The sequence below is a fragment of the Ascidia mentula genome, chromosome 7 (genome assembly GCF_947561715.1).
Source record: "Ascidia mentula chromosome 7, kaAscMent1.1, whole genome shotgun sequence".
NCBI classification, from domain to species: Eukaryota; Metazoa; Chordata; class Ascidiacea; order Phlebobranchia; family Ascidiidae; genus Ascidia; species Ascidia mentula.
In genome coordinates, this window is record NC_138572.1 from 5,001,792 (window position 1) to 5,020,079 (window position 18,288).

At 36.4% G+C, this 18,288-nt stretch overlaps 3 protein-coding genes across 6 annotated transcripts; all 3 read right to left on the bottom strand.

Annotated features, from left to right (window-relative positions):
* Positions 1-263: 263 nt before the first annotated feature.
* On the bottom strand, positions 264-1,703 carry LOC145909359 (uncharacterized). Its single transcript, XM_082996749.1, has 3 exons — positions 1,538-1,703; positions 756-926; positions 264-502 (listed from the first exon to the last, which is right to left on the bottom strand). The coding sequence occupies exons 1-3, from the start codon at positions 1,701-1,703 to the stop codon at positions 264-266; spliced, it is 576 nt and encodes a 191-aa protein (XP_082852875.1).
* A 613-nt stretch (positions 1,704-2,316) lies between these two features.
* On the bottom strand, positions 2,317-5,939 carry LOC145909360 (lactadherin-like). Its single transcript, XM_082996750.1, has 8 exons — positions 5,921-5,939; positions 5,299-5,418; positions 5,120-5,200; positions 4,572-4,688; positions 4,231-4,344; positions 3,758-3,916; positions 3,258-3,430; positions 2,317-3,056 (listed from the first exon to the last, which is right to left on the bottom strand). Exons 4-8 carry the CDS (start codon positions 4,654-4,656, stop codon positions 2,916-2,918), a joined length of 672 nt encoding a protein of 223 aa, XP_082852876.1. The 5' UTR covers positions 4,657-4,688; positions 5,120-5,200; positions 5,299-5,418; positions 5,921-5,939; the 3' UTR covers positions 2,317-2,915.
* Positions 5,940-8,421: 2,482 nt separating this feature from the next.
* On the bottom strand, positions 8,422-13,708 carry LOC145908505 (zinc finger TRAF-type-containing protein 1-A-like). Of its 4 annotated transcripts, none has more exons than XM_082995810.1 (8): positions 13,563-13,708; positions 12,992-13,158; positions 12,145-12,255; positions 11,709-11,887; positions 10,788-10,926; positions 10,242-10,397; positions 9,737-9,826; positions 8,422-9,593 (listed from the first exon to the last, which is right to left on the bottom strand). In XM_082995810.1, exons 2-8 carry the CDS (start codon positions 13,136-13,138, stop codon positions 9,390-9,392), a joined length of 1,026 nt encoding a protein of 341 aa, XP_082851936.1. In that variant the 5' UTR covers positions 13,139-13,158; positions 13,563-13,708; the 3' UTR covers positions 8,422-9,389. The 4 variants fall into 4 exon arrangements, with proteins under 4 accessions (XP_082851936.1, XP_082851933.1, XP_082851934.1 ...); XM_082995807.1 differs by having other exon boundaries at positions 12,992-13,119; positions 13,563-13,707; XM_082995808.1 differs by having other exon boundaries at positions 12,992-13,110; positions 13,563-13,705.
* Between the last annotated feature and the right edge of the window lie 4,580 nt (positions 13,709-18,288).

Below are 18,288 nucleotides of genomic sequence, written 5' to 3' on the forward strand. Positions count from 1 at the left end.
TCTTATTTGTTTCACAGCACGACGGATTATTTGGTATTATTCCTTTCATGCAGGGAATTTCCCTGCATCGATACTAAACTTGTATAAAAATAATAAAAATAAAAAAAAGTTAACAATTTTAATTTTTACATAATTATTTCGGGTGCGTGTGATTGCTTAGACAAAATCAGAAAGTTGGAGGAAACTGTAGGTTACATTCAAATGCTTCGTTTTAAAATTGCCTGGAGGTGATGATGGGACATTATTTGAATTGGATTTTTTTGTCATAAGTCATTTATTTCTTTGTGTTTTCGCACATAAAAATCGGTATTGTCAGCATCACCGCTATGAAACGTATCAACGGCGACTGGACAGCAACATGTAAAGCAAAACAAAGCAAAAAACGAGACGGCGTAGTTGAGGCAGCAAGATGCCCATCCAAGAAAAAAGGAATATCCATACGTAAACGACGGCGCGGGATACGTCGCTGTAAACACCACCATCGCTATTAAGCCAGGAATACCTAAAAAAAAAATTTGTGAAAAATTTCTGCAATACTGTGTCTGTCTCGGGACAATGTAAACTGCATCATGCCATTTGCAGCACTTGATGAAACGAGATTAATTAAGCTCGCGAAAGCAAGTGCGAATAAAGTTTTCAAACAATCAGTCTGTCCAAGATAGTGCACCAGTAACTATACTGAAAGTTGTGGAAACTTATTTTAGTCCACTATTTATGGCATATATTTTTGATTAACAAGAATGCAATAAACAAACCTGTAATTCCAAAAGCTACAGCCGCAAATTTCGGAATTGGTCGAATATCTGAATCATCGTCTTTAAATGTGTAATAGAGCATTGTTGTGTTGAAGACGACATTTCCAAAGAGAAGAATAATTGATACCCAGATGAAGAATAAAGTTGCAAAAAATGCTCCGTACTTGTCGTCTGCGTAAAAGTGATGGTTGTAGTTCGTTCACGTTAAAATGTCATTCACTTGGTAAACCAAACATAACTGTAGGTCATAATAATAAAATATATTTGTAGTGTGGGGTGTGGGTAGCGCTAAAAAGATTGTTTATCTTTCCAAGAGAAAGAAGCAAAGTCTTTTTTATAAATTCACCTACAATAGTTCATTTTGTATAAATGTAATGACGTGTTTATTATGCAATCAAACCAATTTGGGGTAATATTTGCAATATGAATATGCAAAACAGGTTTTTAATTTTCTCATATAAATAGTATAATTGTTAATATTTGTATAATTGTATTTGTCTGCGGCCAAATAACGCTTACATCGTGAAAGAAAATTTTGGGGTAATTTTTAATTCTAAATAGCTATATTGCTGCAAAATGTCAATTGTGCTATTCTGTTTCCAGTGAACAAGTATACTGGTTACCTAACGAACACACAAAATGTCAATTGTTGTGAATATTGAAAATATATTTATATTTTGTCACATCGTCACATTTGTTCTGCTAGAAGCAATATCATGCGTGAATATTTAATAAAATCACTTAACAATGTAGTTATAGATAAACCTAAATGCCAAACTTGCCTTTTCCATACGAATAACATTCCGTCCAGTTGCAATATTTGTTTAGCCCCGTTGAGAATCCTGTCGCGTTATTGCTTGCCCACTCAGGCGTGGCAAAGGAGGTCACCATTAACGAAAAACTTGCCACTGCCGTGATTGGCAAAATTAACAGATATATTGGTAACATCGATTTTATATATTCTGCAATACAACCAACAAGTGAATGTCTGTACTTGTCAGATTTGCTTATGATTGCTTGTACTTTAGTTAAAAATTATTACAAATCTTAAATTTTCCCTGCATTCCCAACAAACAATTGTACAGTTGGTTGACATCGTTTGTTTTGAATTATGATACCTGGTGGTCACAACCTGTTTTCAGGTTTCATCGTTTGTTTTACTGCCTTATTCATTATGACTGTAGCCTGTTTTCATTGCTTAAGTAAGCTTTTTTAACTACTCACAGATCTTTTTAATACTGTCTCAATGATGTATAAACATGTTAATTATGCAAATGAAGTTTTAATAATTTGATTCTATCTGAACGTTAAAACCACTAGGACTGCAAAACATCCGCCTGTTTTGTTTGTGACCTGCTGGTGTATGACCATTGCGGCACAAGTGCACACTGCTTCTCTCGACTCCCCAGAGCATTTGTCTTTTGTCAATATTTGGCTATCGTGATCAACGTGACGTAACGTTTTATTTACAAAATCGTAATCACGAGTTTATTTAAAGTTATCGGTTTTTTATGATATAAAATGAAGTGTTTATTACAGATACCAAAAAATGTGACCAATAAATGAGAATGTTACAAACACAATAATGCACTTTACATGTGATATTAAATCTTTCATTAAAGCGCTTTTGTGAGTTTATGCTGAAACGTTCTGAAAGACCTGGACAAGGGATACAAGAAAGCAAGAATACAACATAGAATACGTAGGCTTACAATAAGTGCGTTCATTCATTCTTTCCCTGAAACGTCAATTCCGCTTGAAAACAAATGTCGTTCTTCATAGCATTTTTACGCATTTGTCAGAGCTACAGAGACTCATAGGAGCACGCGGTTAGAGTTAACCTCAAAGAGTTTGAAGATGTATTATAAGCAAAAACAAATGCAAAATTTCCACTTGCAACGATTGTATAACATATGGCGCAAAATGCAGGTTATGTTCACTTGAGTAAATGTAAATTGGTTTGATTCAAACATCCCCAAATACAACAAGTCACATAGAAAGTAGTAAACACCTTCAAACTACTAATACGTAAATAACAGAAGTAACAATGTGGCCATTTTGCCTTTGGGGAACTTTATAATGGACATGAATTCGATTTATGACAAAGAATAAATCGCGTGATTTTCGCCTGATAGAATTCAAAAACATGATGTTTTCCGCTTAGCATATCATATAGTCGAGCCTAACTGCCACTTTCACTTTAAAAGCCACAGCTATCAGTCTGAAGTACCTTGCAGTGATGCGGAAGGGGAACATTTGCCTCACCTTGTATGAGCTTGCATATTGTGGCCCTTCGAAAACCTTCAAACAAAACTGTGTTTCAAAACTACTTAAATAACAATTCTTGACCCTAAATAGTTACCACCAAAAACAATCTATTCTAGTTGCGGATAGTGCAAAAAAGTCACTTTGGTTAAACTGTCCATATGTAAAATGGTTATTAGCAAATTGCATAAATTGTCTGTAGACTCGACCGTGTTGGCTTAAACTTGCGGGACAAACCATATCAGCTCCAAAAGGGTCTTTGATGGTCACAAATTTGTTGGTTTTGTTTCTGTACGCAATCTTGTAACGGGTAACATATTGTCTGGAACTGTCTCGACCCTGGGTTACAATTCCTTTCACTTTAATCGGAGTCCGGAAATCAACTTGCAGCCACTCGCCAGCTTTACTGACTGCAACCAAACAATTTCCGATTGCTTTACCGGCGCATGCACAACTGTGTACTTGTATAAGCACCAAAATCATTATTAATTTGTCACAATGTGCTGTGGATATAAGGAACCGCCCCCTGGATAAAATATTTGAATCCACCACTACAAGCGCCTCAGCGTAATTTAAAGAGAGTACAGGATTTTGAAATTTGTTTCATGAAAACGTAATTAGAATTAACAGAAAGGGACAGTACACGTGCAGTTGACTTTCATAACTGAATTTGCCCTTTACGCCATAATAACAATACAGAGAAAGGCGACAGGGTGACGAGTTATTTTGCAACTTACACTTTGAAACCCAAGCTCCAATCACCCCATCCTTTTTTGTTTTCAGCAAGAATCGTCCGTTGGACGGGACAGTCCTGCTCTTTAAGTGAGAGGATGCGGTCATTTGCGCGTTTCGAACTATTTTCCTTTTCCAAACGCCGGCAGTGCAGGAAATGAAAGCTTAAAACAAGCGGTAGGATTTCAGTTTTGCAATACTAAAAAGCACTGGAAAAGTATATGAAAACGCTTGAGCATTTAAACGTATTGCATGCAACACGGCTCTTTTGGCAAAAATTTTATTGTATCGACGTTTCGGCCACCATGCAGCAGCGTTTATCAGGATGCAAAAATGCGAAAATTGAGAGTATTTGCCAGAAGAGTCGCAATGCAGGAATTAATCATGCCTCATGACAGCATCAGTAGTAATTTATTCAAAAGCAAGTGAGTTTTGAAGCAAACTGTTTTTACGCGTAAGCCATAATTGAACCACTCACTTTTTCCGCAATGTTTGCCTGCGAAGTTCGCTGTACAGATGCACTTGAAGCTGTTGATCCCACTTTTGCATCTTCCTTTATTTTTACACGGATTTGATAGACATGAGTCGATATCTAAAGGACAGAAGCCAAAATTTAGTTTCAATTTTTACTGCCAGGTTGGAGAATTTCTAATGGACTTTTTATGCGACAATTTGGGATCTGAGAAACGTCAATAATTTCATTTAGCGAAACACATTTCTTCGCAGCCTATTCCGGCACTACAAAGTAAATAAGATTAATATACACAAAATAGAAGGTTTGAAAGCATTGATTCATTTAGGTTTTGTGAGCAAGCATACCAATTTCACATTTTGGTCCACTATATCTGGAAACACAAGCGCAGGAATATCCGTTGAAGCCGTTGATGCAACTCCCGCCGTTCATGCAAGGGTTTGGCGTGGTACAATAATTGAACCCTTAAAAATTATACATCTAAACATTTTTTGGTATGATGTCCTGCTTTACGGCCATCAAAAATCTCTGCATGTGAAAAAGTTTTGCGTAAATCCAACAAAGGGTTACACAACGTGAAATGGTATTTCAACAGACAAGCATATCAATTTGTAATCTATACGCTATATAATATAGACTACACACTTTCTTTTCAAGGTTTAATTAAATATAATGAATACTTCAATGTATACAACGATTACATATTGAAAGGATTAAAATGTAATTTCAGATCGCCCGTCTTTTGGCAAACGACCAGATATGATTATTTTTTTTCTTATTTTTAACCCACAGGGATTCAGGTTTACTCCTTTCGCATGTACATTTAATAGCCATCGTAGCACTTCTTTCGGCGGAAACACAAACGAATAGTTTTCTTAGGGCGGCCGAAACTTACCGCTAGAAGTTAGGTTGGTAATGCAAGTACTTCCCGTGGTCACTGCTGGTGATGTAAGAAAGAACGTGGACTGCGATTTCTCTGCAAAGAAAATCACAATTACACACAACATACATCGTTTTCACAGTCTTGCGCAATGTAAAAGAAACCATTCAGACTGACCATGATTATACACTTACGGAAGAAGCTAAAGGAGTAGGGTTGCGCCGAACAAGCAAAGCTTTGAACACCGTGGCTGTAACTCGCCGTGTAAGAGGATGCTCCTGCTGTTCTCCGAATCGCCACAACTCCACCAGTATCTGTACTTGCACCGTTATTTCTTGATTTACTTTATATGTTATTTTCCTGAGACTCCAAAAGGAGTAACGGACGATCAGCGCCAGTGTATGATCTTATTTTTTTAACAGAATATTAATTTCGCCTATATTGGCATCAATTTGTTGAAAATGTCTGTAGGAATCAGCCTGAACAGGTTGGTGACCGGCGGATATTGATTCGATAAGACAGCAGCATAGGCGGATTCCAGTAGCCATTTTTCATATTTTTTCTACTACGAAAACTTACAGGCAAAACACTAAAATCACGTAACTTATTACCGTCATGCTTTTGCTCGCGTCAATACTTTCCCTTAAGTGTTCAAGGTTTTTGACATGAAGTTTTTGACAAAAATGGAAAACACATTCTATACTGTTCGTATATCAAATGACATTTAGCTGGACGTTCATCAGTAAGGTCGAAAATGTTGCAAAATACACTGCTGTGACGTCATGCCTCATAGAAATGTAATTTATTGGCACATACTCAGTAACTTTCCGTCGTGAATCGCAGCAACGCATATCCTTCCTTTTCCAAACACCGTCCCTCCACAGATTTTCCCGTTTTCCCGGAAACAACCTCCTGGGCACGTGACGTAGGTGATGTTGGAAGTGAGCGATGAGAATTCCGTTAAACAGGTCGCAACAACTACGTCATTAAAACGCCATTGGTTACGAACACTGCGTATATTTTTCAAACCAAATAAGAGTTAAATTGGGACATAGGACTGCGGGCATTGGTCCGTGCTGCTCGGCGTGATCAATAAACCTATTGGTATCAGTGAGATAAAAAAAGCTATCCTTTATGAAAGACGATGCTGATACTGATGGTATGACACTCTCCTTGGGTTTTTCTGGATACTGATACGTAACAGACAGATCAACCCGTTATTACAGAGCAGCCCAGGTTGATACATGCAGTCTTCCATGACAATTTGTTGTATACGTTTAGTTCAATAAACACACAGTTTAGGTTTTTCCCAGCGTATTGATATTTGCTATTGCAAAATTACCCGACGAAATAGAAATGCGATATGTGGGTATTGTGCAGATACATTGATGGTTAGAAGAAACCACCAATGACTTACAATACGATGCAATGAATGCTTGTAATGGTAAGATTGCGCAAAGCGGTGTATCTTCTAATCAAAGAAACTTACCTTTATTTGCACAACAATTTCGACCCAGCAATGAAAGGATAATGAAACAAATCATAAACATGATGCTTCAGCAGGTTGACAGAAAATACTTAATACTTCTGCACAAAAAAATAAAGTTTTATGGCTTTCAAAATGACCATGTTGTATTCCCATAGAGAATTACTTCCAAAAAAATTGCAAGAATAATGCTCTTGTCAGTGCCGTCTAGCAGCAATTGCCAATTTCTCCAACTGCAGCCACCAACATCAAGTTTCCTGATATTTCAGGTGGGTTTTTACCGCTACTTAATCATTCAAACTACATCCGCACGTAAGGTTTGCAGCAGCGGATGCTTGCATAGTTTAACTACTGTTTATACGAAAGTGGTTTGCAAGTCACGGCCAATACTAAAAATTCCACCAATCTTTTTACCTACTGCGAGTATACAATCAGCTAAAATTAGTATTCTCCCAAAAAAACTTGGTTTTTGCACACAAAAAACCCATACTTTTGCAAAACCCTAAGGCCGGGTCCACACTCACGCTTTGCGCCGGCGGATTCTTTGTCTGTTTTAATGTCCCGAGCGTACGCCCGCACGCCGGCGTATAATGAAACAAACAAAGAATCCGCCGGCGCAAAGCGTGAGTGTGGACCCGGCCTAATGGCACAAATTAAGCTCACAGGCAATCAAGAATAAAACTTCGTACTTTTTTTTTTTTTTTTAAACAATCAACAATCGCAACAATACCCCAAACATATCCTGCACATTCTCTAATTCTCAGATAATATATTTCATTTCGCCTGCTTTGCAACACTTTTAGCTTACTTGTAGTTTATCGTCAACATGTAGGAATCGGAGATGCGTGTCTGTTGCGCGTGGTTAATAAGCGACGCTGGCACATCTACTGAATTCGCACAAGTAAAGGAAGGTTTATTAGGTATATATGTAAAAGTATGATAATTTTTTTTATCAAAAGTTTCATCACACTTATTTGATACAACAGTATTGCCCGGGTATGACAAGTACTAATTGTGCTCGCATGAGTTAAAATAGTGATTGTTGTGGGCACTTATTAGGTGAATTTGAAAATCGTTCGTAGTCACGGCTGACGTAAACAATCAGCACATACATGACGTCATAGGCTTCAGATACAGGCGTTTTGAAACTACATGCTGCCGTGGAATCAAATAACATTTCAGCGGCACCTCTTATGCTTTTAGTCCATATCTGACCATGTACGGTGATGACCGCGGACGTCCTAACAATGGAATATTATGCGAATTCAAATCTCGGACCTTATAGTTCTCCCCGACGCACATTTGAAACACCATTGTATTCTAGTTGTGGTAAAGGAAAAAAACGTAACATCCTGCATGCCAAAATGACTTTACTTGTACACAGTAACCCACATTGATTAAAATTACGCGAGATTGATTTCAGTTCGTGTTCCGTTTCGTTTGCTATTTTAGCTCGTCATATTCTTCATGTTACCGGGTTTCGACGAATGCTTGCAGAAGATCCAAGAGGTTTCGGCGAGTTTAAAATACTTAAAGCCTAAACAAGGTCGCGCTTGCAGTGTCTTTTCAATTAAATGATGTAACAAATAAGTAGGTTATAGTCAAGAACAACACAACACAGACTTCAGTTTAGTAATGGCGGCAATCGAAGCAACGCATTCAAATGCGGCACACAACATGTATGTGTCAATTATGTGCAATGCCTCTGGACTGGCATTAAATTAAGAAGACAAGAAAGAACTCTTTTTAAATTCGATCTAAACTGCATTTGTTTGTTACGGGTATCTTTTCGGCAACTTGCAATTAATTCATCACAACACAAAAATGTGATGCTAGGTAATGTTTAATAAACATCAGAAATGTGGGTGCAATAGCAAAAAACATTAATCATCCACAAAACACAAAATCAATCGCTACATGGCAAGAATGATAATAGTTTCTCTTACTTCTCTAATAAAAATAAAATCTGTCAGTATAAAGATGACTACAACATCAACACAACAAACACATAAATAATGCTTGGCAACACCATGCAGAAATCTTCATTCAAGGCATTAAATACATTCTTACACCAAAGAAAACTTCTTTCACAAAGTGTTAATAATTTTTAGTAATAATCCAACACAATCTGCTTGATATTCAGATATCAATTGCACAGTGATGCCACATCAGTTAAGCAAAACACATTTCCATCTGCTGGATAGCAGTACATTAAAAGTTGTATGTTTATACAAAGGTAAGTATGTCAACAATTAACTTTCGTGAGTTATATTACAACTTTTTTTTTTTTTATTCTGCTAATGCCAGTTCAGTGCTTGTTTTGTCATAAATGCACAACAGTGAAAAAATAACTCACAACTACTGACACAATAAAAGCAGCATTCCTACATATTTTGGGCCAAACATAAGGTATTTTTTCGAAAACCAATAACAGGTAGACACTGATTTATTTAAGTTGACAAGTATTGCAATAAAACATTTCTTTCATGCTAAAAATTTTCTTAAAACAAATCAAAGCAAATGCAAGCATACATATAACCACTCATGGTGTAAAAATAAAAGCAATTGTTAAAAAGAAATTGAGACTTGGAGCACATCACTGTAGGTGGAAAAAATAAAAACATGTGAACACTTGTTAAAAGCATGGCAAACACTAAATTATTTTTTGTTACTATTTCATAGATTAGGTTCTTTTACATCCCCCACGTTTCTTACAAAATAGTACCTCTATTCACCGATATAATATGTACATTCAAAACATCAAATATTGTGCGAGGAAGCATGTGCTATCATTTATTTCTAATGCTTTTGGTGGAACATGAACAGTCTTATGTTAAGAAATTTAGATCCCAACATTCTGTTCACATCGTCAGTTTCCAAAGGGTATTGTTCACTTTCCGGCCGATCCGAAGTAAAAGTTGCATGAAATAGCTTTGGAGTTACATGTACTTTGTCATATGGAGCTTTTACAAGCATAACATCCACTTCCATGGGTTCAGATACCTTAAAATGTACAAATTTAAACCTTTTCCAGCATGCCATCATTTATGTTTAATTGTTGTTTGTTCAGTGCTTTGTTTAGTTTAGACTGTTTTAAGTAAAAACTTAATGCAACTATTTTTAGTATTCTACAATTACAAGTTTACCTTGGATTTGAGCTGAACTTGAAAGCTTAATTTCCTCTCTGCAGAAACAGTAGGATTTGATGGGTGGCGTTCAACAGCAGAAACATACGCCTGGCACAAAATAGCTTCTGGTTAATGGTCAATACTCAAGGTATCAAATGTTTCCAACCAGATAATTTTTTCTTTAAGTTCTTGCAGGCCTAAATCACCATAACATGAATGTATTTAAAAAAAAAACTAAACTAAAAAGAATTGATGCCAGGAAAAAGTGTCGGAAATACAGTCATGTGATACATTTGCATGTACAACAACAACAATTGTTTGTGATATTTATAAGAAGTATTGTTGTGGGTTCAAACGATAAGCTTAAAAAATAGTATGAACTGATCAGTGTCAGTAAAAAGCAGAGAAACAGCACAATTGCAATATGGAGAAGCAAATTGAAAATACTGTTCTGATCACAGGCGCAAACACTGTCTAAAACACCAGTATTAGAATGGAAATGTAGTAAAAGTGTTCATGTTACCTTTAACACCCATGCTTGACCCAACAGGTGAAATCGGTTGGATGCATAAAATAACTTTGTCACAAAATCATCTGTTCGATAAGGTTGGAGTTGAACCTCGGTGTAGGCAATATTTTCACAGCTCAAAAGGTTTGTTATATTGTGGAGTAGAGAAACCTGTCAAAGGCATCTTTAAAGGTTTTTGGTACATATCTTCAATTAAAACCTTATGGCAGCCTTTCAGGATTAAGTGTCTAAGTGCTTCATCCAAACATTAAGTCACAGGTTACATTTTATTGAGGTCTTTATGTTTATTTGTGCAGTACACAGAGGTTAGGGCTCTACATATAATTAAATATCAATGATCAATACATTACTGTGAGTCAGTGGGTCTTAACCTTTTCACTTTATGACACCCCTGTGAAATTATGTGTGTCATAATATTTTCCCTTGTGAGTAGATTTAGATAAAATAAAGTAGCACCCACACATACGCTTGGGACAGATTATACACCCCATTCCTATGCACTAATTAATAGCGTTGTTATTTTAATATTTGAATGCAAACCTGCTGTAAATGGTGGGATTTGATGTTATTTAAACACTGAAGCAACTCATTTGGCGATTTCATTGGATGGACACAGTTGTCTAAATGGGAGGTGAGTTCACGAGCAGGTCCACTCCACTCACAACCCAATTCTCTAAATCTATTGAAAAAACAAACTGTCTGACTTAAGAGTCCACTTGTTTGGCCCCAGGGGCAAATATCTTGGTTTGTTAAATTCACAAAGTACATAATTTGTATCATTATCAACAAATGTATGATTTGAAATTAGTTGAGCTTTATTTTGTGAAAAGTGAAATGACATATTCATTATTTTTCAAACTTGTCGTTCCTAAAAACCTAAAACATATACTTACATGCTTCAAAATTGACCAGTCAAAGTACTGGTACTAAACTGTACAAGTTGTCAGTTAAACATTTCAAAACCCTGTAGATTTTTACCACTAATGGTGTAGACACTTAAGGTTTAACTAGTGTCAAGCAAATGTGTGCATTCACTTCTTAAAAGCAATGTTAGCGTACTTTCTTTGTTTAATTCTGAAAGCTTGTTGTTATGTTGAATAATATCAATAACATACACACATACATGCAAAATAGCCATAACAATCATTCAGAGCTGAAGACAGGTGTGCTCACTGTTTTGACCTTTAAGGTCTTATTACTGCAACAGGTAATGATGGCAAAATCACTAACATTTTTGTTTGTGTAACCACTTATGTAATCCTAGGTATTATGCAATGTTGCCTCATAGCAAGGTCAATGAAAAATAAGGAATATTATGATGCTGAGAATACTTGTAATTCATGCATTATAAGAAGAAATCTCATTCTGTGTGGCATACACATGCTTTTGTATTGTTTTCACTGAAAAACTACATTATATATGAAAATAAATAAAAGCTGGTATTGTTTTCTTTGTATATACCTGCATGTTACCAATCTCTCTGGACATTCCTGCTTCTCATGAACCAGCAGAGCATTTCTTGGAAAAATGGCACAACATGTTGAACATTTTGTCGGAAGTTCAGATATGGCTTTTTCCACAGCAAGGTTTCGTGTGCATGAACCCCTACTAATTTCAACTCTGCAGGATGGACACGTTGCCTAAAACACTTTCTGTTATTTCAAACAGTCCTGAAAGTACCTTAGATTATGCCAAAACTATAGTAATCATGTATACAGAGCATAATGTGTGTAATTAGTCTTGTTAAGCATAATTAGCAGCTGCTAAACTACCATGCAAAACATTACTTGCAAAAACTATTAAATAAAAACTAGTTTGTTACGAAATTAAATAATGCAAACTACAACAGTTTGCATGTCAAGTAAACAAAATGAGAAAGATGCTAATGTAATTGTACCGCTTCATCTTTAAGTCTTGCATCAGCTAACAAGTGATGAAAACAGGCAACACACATAAGGTGGCCATGACAGCATTGTATGCATGTGGCTGATGGTAAATCAAGACAAACCTGCAAAGAAATACATTGACTTTACAGAGTGACTTGTTTATTGGGATTGACTTGATTTTATAGATTGACTGACTTTTTTATTCTTCCCAGGTGACAGAGGATTAAATTATCAAGGTAAATTAACGTAATTTTGTGGTAACAAATTCTGATATACAAATGCAAACAAACAAACTAAGTTCACAAGTCGGAAACCAGTAGAACATGAAAAATTCATTCAGTCAATAAAATCAATTTCACTAACTGATTTTGGATAATTTCAAACTCCTTAATTGACTTTGTGACCTTGTTCAGAATTCTTTAAAATCAGATTAAACTGGCATGAATCACCACATAATATGTTTAGCAAATTGTTCCAAAAAACCTTACAATTTACCCTCAACAAGTTTTGGAGACATAACCTGAAACTAAACTAAACCTTTGGCTTGGGAGTCTTTTGGAAAAATGCAGTCAAAGACCAAGACACAAAAACCATCCTACACAAAGCAGTTTAAGATTTTCCCCTTTAGTTTCTTATTTCTTTAATCCTGATACACCAATGTGATGAAAGCAAATAGTCCGGATTAACAAGGTTGCAGTATAATGCACAGCATCATTGAGTGCTATTTATAAGTTCAGAAGCTTCCACAACTTATGCTAAAAGCCTTGCATATGTTTTGTATAAATAAAAGAGTTTTGTTGTGTATTTGGTAATTTAATTTGTTATGTGCACACATAATAATGCCGATAGCAAACTTACAGAGCAACTTAAGATATGGTTAAGTCGGTCTTCAAGCCTTTTGGTGGCAGGATTGACTTTTTCCATCTTCTGTTTTTTATGTGGTGGGTCATCTACTGCATCTTGGTGATGTTTTGTCACTAATATATCTGAGGATGACTCTGCCATTTTCACTTATTTTTCTGAACCTTTTGTAGGTAAAATTTTGAAAGTTGTATAACAAAGCTCTTTAAGTTTACATTTGTGGACACCAGCAATGTCGATTTTGCAATATGATACTTTTTTAAAAGCTCTTTTGCAAATTAAAGACAATAACATTAACACATATGTTACATATTCCGAGTACAAGAGCCGTTTATTTTAAACAAAAACAATACTTCTTGTAGTTATTGTTGCACATGACATATGTCAGTACAACAGTTTTAACTAGGTCTACACAATGCAATTTGTTACTCTGTGTCTATGTAAACAATAATTATCATTTAAACAGAAAATTCAATTCAACTGCATTAATGCTAATATATATAGCCAGATGTAAAACACAATCAAACACAAACAAAACAACTTGCAAAAACCGCAGATAATACTCTACCTGCTCTACCGCGGAATTTTGACTGGAGCTTGTAGCATTGTCGTGTCATTGATACAACACACATGAAGGTATAAAACTGATGCGAAAATAGGCCGAACAATTAACACAAGTTTACGAGAGTCGTTCTCTTGATGTGGCATCATACACACCCCGACAGCTGTTTAAGAGGGCTCTGATTGGTCGAAGTGAGTTGTTTTGTTTTGCCAGCTGATCGCAAGCGTTGGGGCGTAACGAATGTTTGAACAATGTCGTGACGTAACATTCGGTTGACCTACTTTTTGTGCAAACATGTTCGTATAACTTTTTCGTCACGTGCTATCTTCTCGATGACGGAACCGGCAAAAGTTTGTGCATTGCATTATGGATAGCAAAATTAAACCTCAAAAACCGAAAAATGTAACAATACTGTTAAATTCGCCATTGTTTCCAAACACAAAGGCATTTTCAATATTTCAGTGACTTGGTTGTTATTTCCAGTGGGCACGTCGACATGCGGTTTCCCTAGCGTAAAGCGTCTTTCGCTTTGCAAGATAAAAATAGCAACACAAATTTTCGTTGTTGAACACGTAGCAAACAGTGACGTAATGCAATTACGTCATAACGTCTTTCATGCGGTAATTATAGCGCATACAGACTGGGACGTCCCCAATTTGTGCAGAACCTAAACATTTGCGCATACAAGGAACCGAAAATATATCTGAATGCGCTGCACTTCCTCAAAACATTTGGACCCACATTTAAAAAAAACCTATTTACCCTTATGACGATTTTTGTGTGACGTCATTGATTATCGGCACTTACAAGTATTCAACAAACCTGGCACCTATGATTGTAACACAGATAAGCACATGCGCCATAACGAAGCTTTCAGCGTTTAAATACTAGTTTTGACTGTAATTGTGTAACATCGCATTTTTCCTCTTCCCTGTGTGTCGCTGTTACAACAATGTCTCGTGACTGTCTCGTTATTCTGCACTCCACGTTTGCATTTACTGAAGAACCTTGTATTGTTCCAAATTCTGAATTGATCATCTAAGGAAACAACTGCTTTTTGATAAGGCAGTTTCCAGTTTCCGGCATGTGTAATTTATTTTTATTAGTTTTTTGACTAACTTAATAAATTACGTAAGACTAAGTTATATAAGACTTATATTTTATCAGGTTTTTAAAAATACAATTGAATAATTAACCGTAATTCGATAAATTATTTATTTGAAATGAAACTTGGCTGTCAGTGATTCCTATGCATGAGAGTGACAGACTTGAATATAACAATCAGGCAAATGGCCGATAGGCCTTTCTTTAGGCAAATCAGGCAAATGGACCAGCAGACCTTTGCAAGTACTATCGAAGTAATATTATAATGACAAAAAATAACCACGGTCTAAGCCACAACCTATTTTGTTTTTTATCATGTTCATTTTATTTAAAAATATGCATGTGAACATTTGTGTTAAAAGGTCACAAATTATAGGCCTAAAATAGGGCTTTTGTACGAATATGTCCTATTTCCATCATTATGAGTTACACTTAACCTTTAGATCTTTAAATGCAATCCTCTAAATAGCAGCAGAAACTAACGAGTGCTTTCGCGTACGTGACACCATTCAACAAAACTTTATAACGACGTAGCGTGCGTCACATACAGTCATTTTTATTCTGATGATTTAAAATATCGACAAAATGAACGAAAAAATGAGGCTCTCTATATAATAGCTCATTATCAACTAGGACTTTAAACAAAACTGTTATATTTACACCGTGCACTGTAAAGACCCAATAAGCGCTGAAATGTCCCAGGAAGAAAGCCAGAGAGAAATTGAGAACGAGATCCGAGAAGAACGCCAACAAACTGCGGAGGTTTCAATGAAACACAACGACATTGACAAGAAATTTGCTTCTACTTCAGCCTATCCCACCACCATTGCCTGGTATAGGCGTTGTTTTTTTTGCTGCTGCCCGCCCGAAGAACCATTGGTATATTCTGAGCCTCGGTCACTTCAAGAAGCCGGCACAGGCGACTATTGCTGGCCACGTGAACATACGAGAAAGCTGTTCTTGGATTCCTACTTGGAATCAAGAAAATTTGATTTCAAGTACTGGGGAAATAACCCCCATAAAGGTTATTTAGTTGATCCTTGCACTAGATTGTGTATTAAAGCCAACCAGGAGGAAAAAACGTTAGTAATGAGAACCTTGCCAAAAAACGTCGATGATGCATTTGTCATGGAGATCAATGCAGTTGATGCTTTGAGTTCCAATAATTTTACGGTACAACACGCCAAAAGCAAGATGTATTTCGGAATAAATTCAAGTTCTAGCAACAGAATGGGGCTGGTGGTTGGAACGGGTGAAGCAACTAAATTTGTCGACGCAGTCGGACGAAGTTCAGATGAATGCAAATGAAACCGCAGTGAATATAGATGTGGACAAACGACAAATATTTCGTCCGATCTCGGGCACTTGTGGAAATCACATGAATAAATGTATTTTTTGTTGATGCAATCTTTCGTTTCTCGCAAAAATAATTATGGTTCAGTTTCGACAAACCTTCGTTTCATTGTAAATTTATTGCTGGCGGGAACGATTATTACCTGACATTGCCACTAATATCGCACTATCACATTTCGCTATAAAATAAGAGTTCTAATCAGAAAAACAAGTGCAACTGGTGCATGGCGAACGTAAACAGATTACGTTTGAATTACATCACTTTTGACGTAGTTTATACGTCGAAAAATGTTGTTTACCAATGTTGGATGACAACGTTGTTTTTGAGTTATATTTTCCGTATCTATAATAATGTAGAAATAAAGTTTTTGTTAACGTCGCTTTCCAACGTTGACTGTCTAACTGTTTTTCGAATGTTTAAATCCCCATACCCTATTTTTACTTAATGGACACGTATCCTATTTGCAATGTTGAGAACATCGAAACTACGACGTGTAGTAGATAGGCCTACTACGTGTTGTGACCATTATCACAGTGCTTACGTCGTCATTTATTAAAAATAGGGCTGAACATTCAAACCATGCCTATGATGCTTGCTGGTGCACTGCTTTTGTAAGAGACTGACTAGTAAACGACTTTATTAGCACGAGTTCGCGAAAGCATTATAGGCTTATACCAGAGACGGACACGGCAAAATGAAGACATTCAAACCATGAAATTGATACCCCATAAAAAACGTTCGACTCACAGCCAAACTCTTAAGAAGTAACAATATTGTTTAGATATGCAGGAAAACATGCGAACTTACTCTGACTAGGAGAAGGATTTTCCTTTAACGTTTTAAAGACAGTTAACCAACCTCTTCGTAAGCATATATACATCTAACAAGTATTTGTCCTTTGTCCTATCTGCGCAACCAATCGTCCACATGCGTATATGTACTGGGGTTACGTACGATACGCATGTTGTGGATTACTACACGCATGTGGACTATAGTAACCTAATGAGTGTACTTCCATACATGTACTTCTGAGCGCATTCTGCGCGTGCCGGCTTCAGTTTAAACGCATACAGACAGTGGTGGGAACCGGTTTTTAAAATTTATTGACCTACGGCTTCGCGAACTGGATTGTTAACATGTGTAGGCCTATGTTCCACTTCAAGCACTGTTACCACAATTACTATGACATGTTTGCCAATGAGAGAACCGAATGCGAAAGTATTTGAATCCCAATACTGCATATAGGCCTGTAGGCTACCCATGCAACCAATGTATAGGTTATACTTTCGTTTATCGGCACTTGATTGACACCTCGTATCACCTGTACAGGACTATGATGGTGATGGTAGCTTGCAGTGCGAGGTATACAAATTATTTCAATGCGGAAGCTGTTCTTTATGAAGTCGTTTTTGTCACTCTTTATCGTTTTTTTCCTTCTTTTTGTGCTTGCGTGTAACTCTTGGCGAAAACTTTGTAACCCGGTGTAGCAGTATTTTCCCTTCGCATGAGTTACCTGTCTAGCAGTGTCTGTAACAAGAAACTGTTTTTTTTTTATAAAAAGCAATGATGTATTTTTTGTATTTGTGTGTATAGAACTACCAAGTAGTTGTTAAGACTGCGAATGATAGAAACCAATAAAACCACGAAGGTAATCAAGTCAGACACCCACATATAGAGGTGTTTTCCTCACATAGAATCTCTGCCTGTCGTAGTATCGCATTCAGGCCACTGAGAAGGTGATAAGCTGTGGCAACTGGGTTCTTTGGAAGGCTGCATCAGATGTTTGCAACCCGGCCACATGAACGATTAAATCGGATGATCGACATGATTTGGGCGCGACAGAACTTGCTTGCGACATGTAATTGCAATGAAAGTGTTGTGTTTATCAGTGACGTTACGCAAATTGTGTGTACGTGTACAAATGCAATAAAAGCTTTATAAAGTCTTTACAGCCATTGACAGCTGGCCAGCACATCCTTTGTGATATATCATGTTGGATAAAATTTTTTGGGCTATTCCCAACAAGGTTTGAGTTTTTAATCTGCAATTTAAATTAAAACACTATGAAGAATTGGTATTGTTTCGTTAGTCTTTGAAACTAAAAAAATGTATCCGGAGTTTCACATTAAACTTCTACAATTAATTATTGTTAGATTTTATTAATTGTTTTTGACATAATTAGGCCTACCACTGAAAAGCAATCTATAAAAAATTTCTTTCCATGAAAACGTATTTTTTGTGTACTTAATTTGAATCAATTTTTTTATAGATTTT

What these genes read in the sequence shown, in the direction of transcription:
- LOC145909359 (XM_082996749.1), bottom strand. Translation starts at nt 1,703, where the DNA reads ATGTTACCAATATATCTGTTAATTTTGCCAATCACGGCAGTGGCAAGT. An exon ending in ATGTTATTCGTATGGAAAAG is followed by an intron (nt 927 to 1,537) that starts GCAAGTTTGGCA and finishes ACTTTTACGCAG; the next exon opens with ACGACAAGTACGGAGCATTT. An exon ending in TGTAGCTTTTGGAATTACAG is followed by an intron (nt 503 to 755) that starts GTTTGTTTATTG and finishes TTTTTTTTTTAG; the next exon opens with GTATTCCTGGCTTAATAGCG.
- LOC145908505 (XM_082995807.1), bottom strand. Translation starts at nt 13,626, where the DNA reads ATGTGTGTTGTATCAATGACACGACAATGCTACAAGCTCCAGTCAAAA. An exon ending in ACCATATCTTAAGTTGCTCT is followed by an intron (nt 12,256 to 12,991) that starts GTAAGTTTGCTA and finishes ATTTCTTTGCAG; the next exon opens with GTTTGTCTTGATTTACCATC. An exon ending in GTCAAGCATGGGTGTTAAAG is followed by an intron (nt 9,827 to 10,241) that starts GTAACATGAACA and finishes ATTTTGTGCCAG; the next exon opens with GCGTATGTTTCTGCTGTTGA.
- LOC145909360 (XM_082996750.1), bottom strand. Translation starts at nt 4,656, where the DNA reads ATGAACGGCGGGAGTTGCATCAACGGCTTCAACGGATATTCCTGCGCT. An exon ending in TGGACCAAAATGTGAAATTG is followed by an intron (nt 4,345 to 4,571) that starts GTATGCTTGCTC and finishes TCTGTCCTTTAG; the next exon opens with ATATCGACTCATGTCTATCA. An exon ending in AGGCAAACATTGCGGAAAAA is followed by an intron (nt 3,917 to 4,230) that starts GTGAGTGGTTCA and finishes GCTTGTTTTAAG; the next exon opens with CTTTCATTTCCTGCACTGCC.